The sequence below is a fragment of the Dreissena polymorpha genome, chromosome 4, assembly GCF_020536995.1.
Source record: "Dreissena polymorpha isolate Duluth1 chromosome 4, UMN_Dpol_1.0, whole genome shotgun sequence".
NCBI classification, from domain to species: Eukaryota; Metazoa; Mollusca; class Bivalvia; order Myida; family Dreissenidae; genus Dreissena; species Dreissena polymorpha.
Window position 1 is genome coordinate 53,115,456 of NC_068358.1, and position 13,287 is coordinate 53,128,742.

General features: G+C 34.6%; 1 protein-coding gene across 5 annotated transcripts in view; it reads left to right on the forward strand.

The window, feature by feature from the left end:
• The first annotated feature begins 1,136 nt into the window (after nucleotides 1-1,136).
• The window catches only part of LOC127876090 (histidine--tRNA ligase-like), a 36,270-nt gene continuing 24,119 nt past the window's right edge, over nucleotides 1,137-13,287 (forward strand). Inside the window, exons 1-6 of one of the 5 annotated variants that reach the window (XM_052421009.1) lie at nucleotides 1,137-1,321; nucleotides 4,045-4,100; nucleotides 4,239-4,418; nucleotides 8,164-8,340; nucleotides 11,969-12,055; nucleotides 12,601-12,720. In XM_052421009.1, coding sequence (XP_052276969.1) covers nucleotides 8,248-8,340; nucleotides 11,969-12,055; nucleotides 12,601-12,720 — 300 coding nt within the window. In that variant the 5' untranslated portion in view covers nucleotides 1,137-1,321; nucleotides 4,045-4,100; nucleotides 4,239-4,418; nucleotides 8,164-8,247. Of the gene's footprint in view, nucleotides 1,322-4,044; nucleotides 4,101-4,238; nucleotides 4,419-8,163; nucleotides 8,341-9,375; nucleotides 9,633-11,968; nucleotides 12,056-12,600; nucleotides 12,721-13,287 lie in introns of those variants that run through there. The other 4 variants (XM_052421007.1, XM_052421008.1, XM_052421010.1 and 1 more) reach the window with 4 other exon arrangements.

The window sequence follows — 13,287 nt, forward strand, 5'->3', positions numbered from 1 at the left end:
ACAAAAACTATATTTCTGTTAAAAACGTAGCTCTCGTTGTCTCTTAGCCATATGCTAGGGTTAAATAAATAATTATGCTAAGACCGGAGATGTAGATATACGATGGCCAGGCAGGAGATTGGGAAGAATGCCGATCTTCGTCATATTTATGAAACTTTGGTTTATGAGTTGCTCTGATATTACATATTTGACTAGATCAGCGAGCTCCGGAAATATAATATAAGAATACAATAATAACGTATTACACAGACGATGCGCTTAAAGGACGCCAGCTATAGCTGTGGAACAATCAGAAATATATAGGAAGATTAAAAGACGAGCTAGAGGTTGCAACCTTAATACCAGTAGGTGAATTAAATCATGAAGTTTTGATACGAAACGATGCACTAAAAAGGACGCCAGCCAGCTAGCTGGTGGAAAAGGGTGCACAATGTAGGCTTCTCGACCAAAGTTGTTATTTCTAAGCCGCGAATTTGCAGATAGAATGTGTTTCTAAAACAATACGCATGCACCTAAATTAACCCATTTATGCCTAGCGTCCTGAAAAAAAGGACATTGCAAACAGCGTAGACCCAGATGAGACGCCGCATAATGCGGCGTCTCATCTGGGTCTGCGCTGTTTACTTAAAGGAATTTCTGTAAGAAATATTCTAAATATAGAAATAAATATACTAGACATCCCTAATTATAGAAATAAATGGATCCAATTTAGAAGGATGGGAGAGTCCACTTGGCATAAATGGGTTAATGAGTATGGTAATGATTGAACAATGACATATTGAGGTAGGTGCTTTGAAAATAACAAAGAAAAGCCACATTCAAGCAAAGCAATTGCATGAGAAGTACACATTAACGATTGATATTGTCTTTGTTACATGAAACAACAAGAACTTTAATGGTTTCGATTTAACTGTATTTCAACTTTGTTTGGTTAACCAATCTAACAAGCACATAAGGAAAAAATTGAGTTAAGTGTAAAGCTTGCGACCCACCAAACATGGACATTTAAGTCACGTATGGGCTGTTTCTAGTCATGCCAGTACTAATATTTGGCCGATATGGGGCTTCGTTATATCGTTTCTGTTTGAAGGGCTGAGGCTTTTAGATAAGAAGCATTGACATTACGAATAATATTGCAAGTCACACGTTTGCTGAAAGCAATATATCTTTGTTAAAACACAACAGCACGGCGTATGTTAGCGGAAATCTTTTAGAAAAGTTTATATTCATCTGTACTGAAATGTAAGAACATCAACAGCGAGTGTTAAGATTAATATTTCTACACAAATTTAATTTCAATCGAATGGCAAAAGGCTTACATGTAGGTAAAACTTTTTTTAAGTAAATTCATGTATTATACTCTCTGCAATCTCAGTTGAGGGCATGCCTGTTTTAACTCAATGAGGCATTTTTATTTACGACTCTCATTGATCTTGATTAATATTTGATATTAATATGCCTGACCATTGGTGGGGACGCAATGGGAATTATTCGATGAACACATTTCTTGTTATATAAAAACAATGGACGGTTAGACTCGAATCTTGAATAGTATTTTAAGTCCGTAAGCAATCGCCCTTTAATTACCACGTAAGGCCACGGCGATTAATAAATGTATTTATTTATTTTTGTGTATATACAGATGTTTAAAAGTTATCATGCTCACAATCTTGCATACGCACCAGGCATGAGTTGCAATTAACCCGTGATTTGGGAAACAGTCCATAGTTCGAATACATGGTAATTAGTAATTGTTCAGGGTTGTCTCGCCATTATCTCTTATAAGAACGTTTCAAACGCGGTATTTGGCTGAAATATAAAACAAGCGTATGCATAATAATATGGCACGAATTGTGCATTGTAGGAACGGCCAAACCATGTTCATACGTCATTTAGTAAGATTAGAAGATCATTCGTCGTTAAGTCTGTTTGCCACTTACACTGCATTTCATATTTTATACGTACAAGAAATGTTTGGTCATACGTGATCGTTGAAAAGCTTGAATAAATGGTAAAAGGGACATAAATGCCACATTCCCTGTAAGTGAACGATAACCGTCGGATAATGAGGTATGTCGACAAACACACAACCATAGTACGACTTTTTACAAACTCTGACAAACTTACATTGCATTACCGGTATGCAATGTTAATATTAATGAACACTTTTTGAAACAGTTAATTGCAAACTAAGAAAACATTTGCAAGAGAGTCGCGACTACTGAAAGTGCATCATTGTGGTTGAAACACGCGCTTCTCATCTAAGCGACCGGGATAAAAACCCACGTCCGACGCACAGGAGGTTGGGCGTTAATCACATGGGACACATGGGGTTTCTTTCGGGTACACAGCCCCCCACCACCACCCCTTTCAGAACACAAACAGAGCACAATACTACACAAAATGTAATGTGTTTCATTAAACAAACTAAATAGGTAAAAATTGCAGCTGCAATTCAAATTTCCGTCCAACTTTCGTTATCTAGTACGTTACTAATAGATGGGAGTGCTGGGCCATCTCTGCTACGTGTTATCTGCAGTTTGCAAACCTGCATCACGATGTGATGTTCTGTAGAGATACATAAAACGTTTGCTATACGACACAACGTTTGCTGATCGTTAATCAAAAGATTTGACAATGTGCATGCCTATATTTGACTCGCCGCGTGAAATGAACCAGATGTGGTGTTTACACCGCGTGGGCGTGAACCTATTATCGTGTCGGAACGGTTGCATCATTGATCATTGCATGCCTTTAAGTTTACTAGGGGTTACATTAGATTTTAAACTAAATTTTGACAAACACATTTCCAACTTATGTAAAAAGGCATCCAGACAATTAAATGTTCTAAAGCGTATAGGTAGGAATCTTTGTAAACTTGGCAAACTTAATATATATTACTCATTCATTCTCTCAAACTTCAATTTCTGCCCATTAACATGGCATTTCTGTGGAGAAATAAAAACTCAAAAAATAGAAAACATACAGAAAAGAGCTCTAAGGTTTATTTATAATGACTATAAGTCTGATTATGAAGGGTTGCTTAGCAAATCAAAACTGCCAAGCTTAAAAATAAGAAGACTAAGACAAATGGCTATTGAAACCTACAAGATAATTAATAAACAGACACCAACATATCTTCATGATCTTATTAAAATTAAAAATAACTCTTACTCTTTTAGGTACACTAATACAGCTGAAATCCCACGGGTAAGAAGTACCAGTTATGGTCTTAAGTCTTTCCGTTCCGCAGCCCCCAGGCTCTGGAACTCGTTACCCCCAGCACTTCAGGGATGTGACGGGACTTAACCAGTTCCGAAGTCTGATAGGCTCGTGGGACGGAGAGGATTGCAGATGTTCTTGCTGTTGTACCTAGTATGGCTTGTATTATATGTTCTTGTTATTTGCTTTTGCCAGTTTAACCCTCAGTTGCTATTTTCAGCAAGTTATATTATTTTGTGCATGAAATTTTTGTATGTTACATATTAATGGCAGTTGCCCAGTGTACTTTCTTTTCATCAGATTTTCAGTTGCTATTTTCAGCATGTTATATTATTTTGTGCATGAAATTTTTGTTTGTTACATATTAATGGCAGTTGCCCAGTGTACTTTCTTTTCATCAGGCATGCAGTAACTTACTCTGCCTCCTTGGGTAATCCGGGACTACAAACTTCGCATTCAACAAACAGTTTCAATGCAACCAACACTATAGCATACCGAGAGCCTCATAAAACTTAAATTGTCTGATCAAAAATAGATCGATCGTGTCAAACAATACTGTGACCCAAAACGCGCGAATCAGCTGATTATAAACTAACATTGAATACATGAGTGGTCAAACCTGAAGGGACTAACTCGTAGCTGTAATCGATAACTAATAGATTTTATGAGAAAATGCTTGAAAACGTAAAATGCTAAATATAATATATTTGGTAAACTGCCAATACACCAAATGCCTTTGGTTGATATAGACTCCAATAACCCGACCCCATTGATTAGGCCTAACCAAAGCAACTATGTACATTCGATTACTTTTTATGCAAGATTCACAAGCAAGGGACGCTACTCTGGTGGATTTTCTGACGAAATTTGGTTGTAAGGTACAATTTTACGTTATTTTTATACACATATCAATGTTATACAGTTCCAACAAACACGCGTTAACTATTCCATCAAATATTTTGCAATGACGATAAATATCTCCTCATTTTGACATTAAATGCAATTATTATTTGTAGCCAACATTTCTCATGGGCGCGGCCATATTGGATTTTTCAACACCGGCGACTGACATATTTTCTCTCTTTTCTTATTAAATACTAAATATGGAAGAAACCCGCGAGCAAATCCAGGAACAGATCAAACATCAAGGAGAATTAGTTCGCAAATTGAAAGCTGACAAGGCAGATAAAGATGTGGTACGTGACCTTTTTATCAAAACATTCAACTTCAAGTTTAAATATTTGGCCTTTATTGAAATGATTCTCGTCTAAGGCTCAATTGGTCATTGCTGACTCAGATACTACTTTAATGTACCTGGGTACTCTTAAGTATACTCAAATATATCCTGGGTAGTGGGTACGGAAAATATACTAACACCAGGGCTTTTCATCAGGAAATTGGGAAGAGGCCCTAGCCTTTCAAATTGGGAATTTCATACGCGATATCTCGGGGCCCTCAATCTATCAAATCTGCGACCGAATTTCAGCCGCAGACCCCCACCTGAAAAGTATACTATTTCCCATTTTACGGGGGAAAAATCCCCTCTGATTTAAATGTTTTTTTTTGTTGTTTTTTTTAAAGATGTGTCTCATGATAATTATATCCAGTGTTTTTTTTCACTTATAGGGGAATGGTGGCGGGGCCCGTCCAAAGGGGAAAAAATGCGTCGTTTTTAGGAAAAGGGGAAAATTAAAAATTCACTTTTTTATATGTAATGATATTTATTATATTAATACACATGTTTTGTATGAATATAATATTCACAGCTGAATGTCTTTGTCCTTTTTCTTAAAATTAAAATATATATCAATGATTTTTTCAACATTTAAGTTTCAGACAGTTCAGCCTTCATGCACTGTCTCAGTTTTCTTAGCCATTTTGAGTCTAATTGATAAAATGGCAATTTTGAGCATTTATTATCAATAAAATGGACCAAATTGGAATGTTTTTATCAACCAATATTGACACAATATAGATACAGCAGGCCTTTTCTTTGCCATTTTTGGGAGAAAAAAAAATTAATGTGAAAAGTCCACTGATTTGGGAAAAACTATTTAAAACAATCTTTATAATTATTCAAAATAATATAATTTATAGCTATATACTTTTTGTGTTGGTATGAAATTAATTTGAGATATATTTATCATGATTATGAGACAGTTCTTTCTTTTCTTTTTTTTAACTTCTGGAGGGGATTTTTTTTACAAAATGGGGAAAAATGTTTACTCTTTTTTGAGGGGAATTGGGCCGAATATCGGCCCTGAAATTGCCATAGAAAAAACACTGATATCTCAATTCTTTTTCAATTTAATCTTGTCAAACATACTTAATTATGAAAACAGAAATGAATATAGTGCAAACATGTATAAATGTTATAGTGAGAGTAAGTAAAAAATCCCCCAAAAAGGGATACGCCGCGAAAATTCCCCCTTATGAGGGTAGCGACCCCCTTTCCCTAAATTGGATTGAGGGCCCTGTAACTGCTCATTTTGGGAAGACCATGTTTTTAAAAGTTTTTGAAACAGGGTCCGTTTCATTGCGCAGAAGTGATAAAAGACACATTGTGGTGCATTCTTTATCATATTAGAGCTCATTGCTTTCAATTTGGGAGATGCTCATTATGTCTAATTAAAAATAAAAAAAAAAAATTTTTTTTTTTTTTTTTTACAATTTGGGAAATTCCTCTATCAATTTTGGGGGAAAATGACCTTATTTTCAATTGGGAAGGGGCTGAAATAAGGGGCCGAATTTCGGCCCCTGTTATATAAGGGTGAAAAGCCCTGAACACGTACCCAGACAATTTGGACTGTACCAGAGCTATCCCCACCAAAAATCCGATGCCGTAAAACATGCTACAAAATACAAAACAAATTCTCTTTGAACAAAATCTGCCTTGACATGCTTTTTTGAGTAGGAGATCCGATATTATTGAGGCCATTTTACAGAATATTGTCATAACTATGATCATAATTAATTTGAAAAAAATAGCCAACAACGACATATTTAGTGTTAGAATTCCCGTGTTAGTTTAAGTATATTTTCCATACCCAGGGTACTTTTAAGTATACTTAAGAGTACCTGGGGTACATTTAAGTAGTAATGGAGCCTACAATGACCTCTCAAGCGTTTCTTAGTATCGCGCAGTAAAGGAATGGCAAAACAGAATTTCTGACTAAGTGCAAACTATTCAATAATGAAAGGTCCCTTCAAGGTCGATGTAATGTTAATGCTTTCAAAGAATATCACATTTAGGAGTCGTGCTCTGAGAAAACAGGGCTTAATTCATGTGCCTCAAGTATCATCCCAGATAAGGTCATGTGCAGTTTGCACAGGCTGATTGGGGACCAGATAAGGTCATGTGCAGTTTGCACAGGCTGATTGGGGATAACACTTTCCTATTTTATCATCCCAGATAAGGTCATGTGCAGTTTGCACAGGCTGATTGGGGATAACACTTTCCTATTTTATCATCCCAGATAAGGTCATGTGCAGTTTGCACAGGCTGATTGGGGATAACACTTTCCTATTTTATCATCCCAGATAAGGTCATGTGCAGTTTGCACAGGCTGATTGGGGATAACACTTTCCTATTTTATCATCCCAGATAAGGTCATGTGCAGTTTGCACAGGCTGATTGGGGATAACACTTTCCTATTTTATCATCCCAGATAAGGTCATGTGCAGTTTGCACAGGCTGATTGGGGATAACACTTTCCTATTTTATGGCATTGTTCATAAACATTAAATTCTAATCCTGGTTTCAAGAGTGGTCTTAGATTAGTTGGCACAGGCTAATTGCCGTAATCGGGTATGATACATGTACTTAAAGCGAGATTATACGATTTTGTAAATATATTTATTAATTTATATAAAATGTGTAATAAAAAATATAAAACATATATTTCAATATAAATTAAAATAAATGTTAAAAAGAACATGTGTTGAAAAATGCGAAATAAGCCAGATATTAAATTCTGAAATCGAAAATGTCTGTGCAGTCGATTTCGCCAGCATGTAAATCATGCATGTACGATGTGAATCTAACTTTAGTTTTAACTGTTTATTTTAAATTCCTGCAACGATATCTATTCATACGACACACAAACACTAACTAAAAAGACGAATGCTTCGGTTATTGTAGGAAAATATTTACAAAATATCTTTGTCACAATCGGCTCGGGCGCTAATTTGTCTTCGCTGCATTTTATGAAATTCGTCTTAAATGTATAATTTTTAACCAGGTTTTCCGAAGGAAAAAACTGGTTATTAGATTGGCGAATGCGGGCGGGCTTGCTGGCGGGCGGGCGGAACAAGCTTGTCCGGGCCATAACTATGTCGTTCATTGTCAGATTTTAAAATCATTTGGCACATTTGTTCACCATCATTGGACAGTGTGTCGCGCGAAATAATTACGTCGATATCTCCAAGGTCAAGGTCACACTTTGAGTTCAAAGGTCAAAAATGGCCATAAATGAGCTTGTCCTGGCCATAACTATGTCATTCATTGTGAGATTTTAAAATCATTTGGCACATTTGTTCACCATCATGGGACGGTGTGTCGCACGAAAGAATCACGTCAATATCTCCAATGTCAAGGTCGCCATGACTAAAAATAGATTTTTTTAAAAAACAAACTTACAAAGGGGGTTAATTTTGTTTGTTCATTTCAAAAGTTCAGTTTGAGTTTTCTCCCTTTATCAGATTTTTTTTTCACAATGAAAACCTGGTTTTGTGACAATTTTGTCCCTTGTTCTTGCCTGCTTTATGTTATTGTAACATTTGTCATCAATATATTACAATTTAACACATATACAAAATTGTATAATCTCGCTTTAAGACACATGCATTAAGCTTGGTTTTTCCAGAGCACACTCAGCACAGCTCATAACCACAGCTGCTATCTTTGTCAAGCAGTTGTATTATTTTTCATTATTTTACCAGATGTGCTGATTGGATTTTCTCTTCATTTGCATATCTACTGTGGCCCCTCCTACATTGATCATCTATATTCTTTCGTTTGATAAAATGGTGTTGCCTTTGTGCTCGTTCCACCGTCAACTGTTACTGTGTCGACGTTTGAAACTATCACCATGGCTGCGCTGTTACTCTGATTCGCAGGTAGGCAAGCTACATGTTTTTAGAAATATAGTCCTTTTAGTAATGCCAAAATTCGATTTTTCATAGGATAGGCAAAAATTAAATTAGTATCAAACATTTTAGATAGTCAAAATTGTACAAAAGCAATATCATATGCTAAATATATTTTATGTTGATAAAACTAAAGGCTTGTTTTGGTTGCCAAAATCTATTGTCTATTGATATTTTTTTTTAATCTTTGATTATAATATGCCACTGTAAACAATAGAATCTCTTCTTTACATGACACATACTGGCAACTTTTGGTGTGTTTTGTATTTGCAAAAAAAAAACAACAGAAAGTGCTTCAAGTTTGTTCTGTAAATTATATGCATTTCATAAAGTGTATATTATTGATGATATTACACATTGGTTTAGACACATTTTAAAACAATGCTTATTTCCTTTGCATGCATTTATTTGTTATGTTTGTTAAAATAATGTATTGATGAAATTGCTAAGAGATTATGTACAGATTTTAAATAAATATTTGACAATACATACCCCACATTGGATTTGAACACGGCAGCTACATAAATCACACACCTTAATGATTATTCACATCGCAACAACATGCATATAGCAAGACTTTAAATGTGCATTTTATTCACATAAAAATGTTACTTTTGATAATACACGGCTGGTGGCGCCCGTGATTAACGGCTATGTTTCAAAGTGTTTTTAAAATGAGACCTATGTATTCTGTACACTTTATAGGCGAACTTTTTATCTAAATTAACCTTATAGGCCTTTGACATGCCCCTTTAAAGAAACTTCCATTTCGCATTTATACAACCAGTTGATGTGTTTTGCAAATATCCATTGAGAATGTTAGCTTATGTGTAACAGCGGAAGTAGCAGTAGAATGGAGACCATACCAATTAAAATGAAATGTGCCATAATTGCAAGTGGTTACTCTTGAAACAGCAAAGCACCATAGTTAATTTGGTGAAAGATATGAGCTTGCTGGGCATATGTTATGTTCCCATATGATGAAATTGTGCCATTAGGAAAAGATAAGGGGCGTGGAGTCTCTGTATGAAAATTTGTGATTTATTATTGGTCAACCATATGCAATTTATAGATTTTTTTCAATATTATAAAATAATATTGGTTTGTGCAGCATTATTATTTTAATTACATATAGTTTAAAGAAAATTGCTTAAATGATGGCTACCTTGTGTGATGATAGTAAGTTGGACATATTACAAATGGATGGATATGGAGACATTCACCATTCAATATGCATAGACTCTGGCGTCAGAGATCCATCTGTAAGTTGTATGTTTAATAAAAAATCTTTTATATATGTTTTATACTGGTCTACTATGTTTTGTTGTTAGTATTAAGGGGTATATGATCATATTTGCTGAAATTAAATTTCAGGAATGCTGTGATGTTGTACTTAGGGTTGAAACAGACTTATGATCATAATCAAAAATGTGTTATATTTCGTACTCATCATAGTATCTTATCAACAAGGCATTGCTATGAAAAAGTTTTTGGCATTTTTGTCATGCCAGCTCCTCTGTTACAAAAATATGATCTTGCTGACTTGATCTCTTTTAAGAAAAAGCCACAAATAATGTTTTTATTTTTTTATTTATGGCATAATTACCAGTAATACTTCTAAATAGTTTTAGCAGCATCTTTAAGCATAATAATACAAATAATTCTCTGCGCCATATTTTCTATGATCACTCGTGAAATAACAAACAATCTTACACTGGCATGAACAAATATCCTTTATTTCTTAAAATTAATCCTTTCACAGCAGTTAAGAAAAATAATTGTTGGGAAGATTTTTATTTGTTGATCTTGCATCGATTGACATTATGATAATGTGTTTTTTAGCTCAGCTGTTTTTGGAGAAAACCCGAGGCGAGGTATTGTCATAGCCAGCTCGTCGTTCCGTCCGCGTCGTGCTAAAACCTTGCCATTTTGCTCTAAAATCCAAACGCTTCCACCTACAACTTTGAAACTTCATATGTAGATGCACCTTGATGAGTTCTACATGCCACACCCATTTTGAGGTCACTAGGTCAAAGGTCAAGGTCACTGTGACCTCTAAAAAAAAATAAAAAAAATTCTGACAAGCTTTTATTCATTCAAAACTGCACCAGTAGCCGAGCGTTGGCACCTGTTATGTGGTGCTCTTGTTTAATACAAAAATTTCTGTTATTCTTGGTAAACAATATAGATTATTGTTAACTGTCAAAATAAAACATTGAATTAACAACTTTGCCATGCAAATTACCCCTTAAAACGTCGGACGCATAATGTTCTTCTCAGTAGCTGCCCGAAGCCAATGTTGCGTTTGCTTGTAGATGTTTGGTTAGTGTAGAGGCAAATTCACATTGAATATATTGTCACACAAAATATAAAAACATGCATTTTGTATCTCATAAAATCTGTGTTACCAGACCACATCTGGTGTTGAAGTTTTAGGTTATGGAATAACTTTATTTTATGTAATATTTGTTGATTTTGAGTATTTAACCCTTTGCATGCTGGGAATTTTGTCGTCTGCTAAAATGTTGTCTGCTGAATTTCTAAAATTAGCATTTTCTTCGATTTTTTTCAAAGAATATTATCAGAATAGCAAACAGTTTGGATCCTGATGAGACGCCACGTTCTGTGGCGTCTCATCTGGATCCAAACTGTTTGCACAGGCCTTCAAAATTCGGTTCCCGCACTGAAAGAGTTAAATGGCTTTAAAAACTTTGATGTGAATTATGGACATTTGTTCTAGGGCTACAAGCTAGTGTATTTGACTCTTTAATACATATTATATATTATGTTATTGCATTTTAAAATATAAAAAATGGATTGTATTGTATTTTACCTTATTGCATATTAACAATACATCATGTTTAAACTATTCACGCTTTAACCAACTCTTATATCTGAGCGGAGGAACTACAGTTATTGGATAAATCATGTAATTGTGTACATAATATTTGTTATGCAGTATTGACACAGTATATAATTAAGTGGGATTATAATTATATGCTTAACGTTTAAACCAAAGTGCAACAAACATAATGTATTCCAAACTGTATGCAATTTTGTGTAAATCATGCCAGTCTCTCTGAACATATTACATAGAATGGAATTATGGTATCATCAGTATGTGTTAATACTGCTTGATTCTATGCTACCCTATGGTATATATTTTTGGAGATAAAACAAAACATTCCTGTTGTTGATAATCACACTAAACACATTAAGCACCGTTGACATGTTGTTTCTTTATTATACATGTAACTTGATTGACAATATCAACATGAATGTTTGACTAAAATACTTCAACAAGGTTTTATATTGGTAAGCTGCAGTTTGTGTTGAGACATTGGATTTTGCAATTGGGGCAAATGCAATATTTTTCAAATGTATAGTAACCAAATAAATTATATATGTAAATTGAATACAGAGCTTTGTGTTGTGACAGATATTTAAACTATTTGGTTGAGATCACTTTTTGAGATTATTGTCGTTTGAGATGCTGATATGAAGTTGATATAACCTGATTCAATAATACTGCTACTGTCTTAAATTTGTATTGTTTATGTGTTTAGTTTCTATTCTTGTCTTATTTCTCTTTGTCTAGATATCTCAAGAAGTGGCCAAGCTGTTGGAGTTGAAGGCAAAACTTGGAGATGAGCCTGCTAAAAAATTTGATCTTAAATGCCCAAAGGTTTGTTAACATGTTCATTCTCTGCAAATTTTAACCTAAGGGCAATATATTGGTTGGTTACATAAAGCGATGATTGCCTGCATGTACATTTACATTCCTTTATTAATTTTGTATAATGATTTGAATAAGATTCATGGAAAAATTATAATTTTATTACTTTAGGAAATGGGTGTGTCTAAGTGTGTGTGATGTTTGCAGATGAATAATTTTATCTAATAGGACAGCACAATTTAACATACATAAAGTGAATGGACTTTACTTTATGTGACAACTTAAGTACTTGTAGATTGTGATTTTAGTCCATTTACAAATGAATTGCGAGCAGTAGTCAAATGTATGAATAAAATATACTTCAGACCTTTCAGTTATAAGTTATCACTAAATAGTACATAAAAACTATGTATACATATGTAACAATATAAAAAATATGATAATTAATTTCCAGCATTTACTTACGCATCTTTTTACCTCTCTTAGATTTTATTCAGAAAGGTCAGGCATTTCCTCAATACAAATTTCTAATGTTTCTCTTGTTGATGTTGCAGGGCACGAGAGACTACAATCCCATTCAAATGGCAATCCGAGAGGGGGTGTTTAACACAATTATAAAGTGCTTTAAACGTCACGGGGCTGAGACCATAGACACACCAGTGTTTGAGTTGAAGGTACCTGCATGAAGGGCATTTATACTGAACACCTTTACTTATGTCAATAATATTTCTTTATCTGAAATATTATAACCATATTATCAACGTAAGTGGAATAACTGTTTGTTACAAGCGCAAGTGCATTTTGTTTGTTACCCTCCAAGGTATTCCTGGTAATGTTAGTGGTTGTAGATTTAATGGATATGGGCTGTGCTCTGTGAAAAAGGGGTTTAATGCTTGTGCTTTATGTGTCGTCCCAGATTTGCCTGTGCAATCCACACTGGCTAATCAGGGACGACACTTTCCGCTTTTTTGATATTTTTAGCTTAAAAAAAGTCTCTTCTTAGCAAAAATCAAGTTTAGACAGAAAGTGTCTTCCCTGATGAGCCTGTGTGGACTGCACAGGCTAATCTGGGACAGTACTTAAGGCACATGCATTAAAATTCTTTCTTACAGAGCATGGCTCATATTATTTCTAAAACAGGAGCTGACATTTGTCATGTTACATCCTGGAGCTAACATTTGTCATGTTACATCCTGGAGCTTACATTTGTCATGTTACATCCTTTAGCTTACATTTGTCAT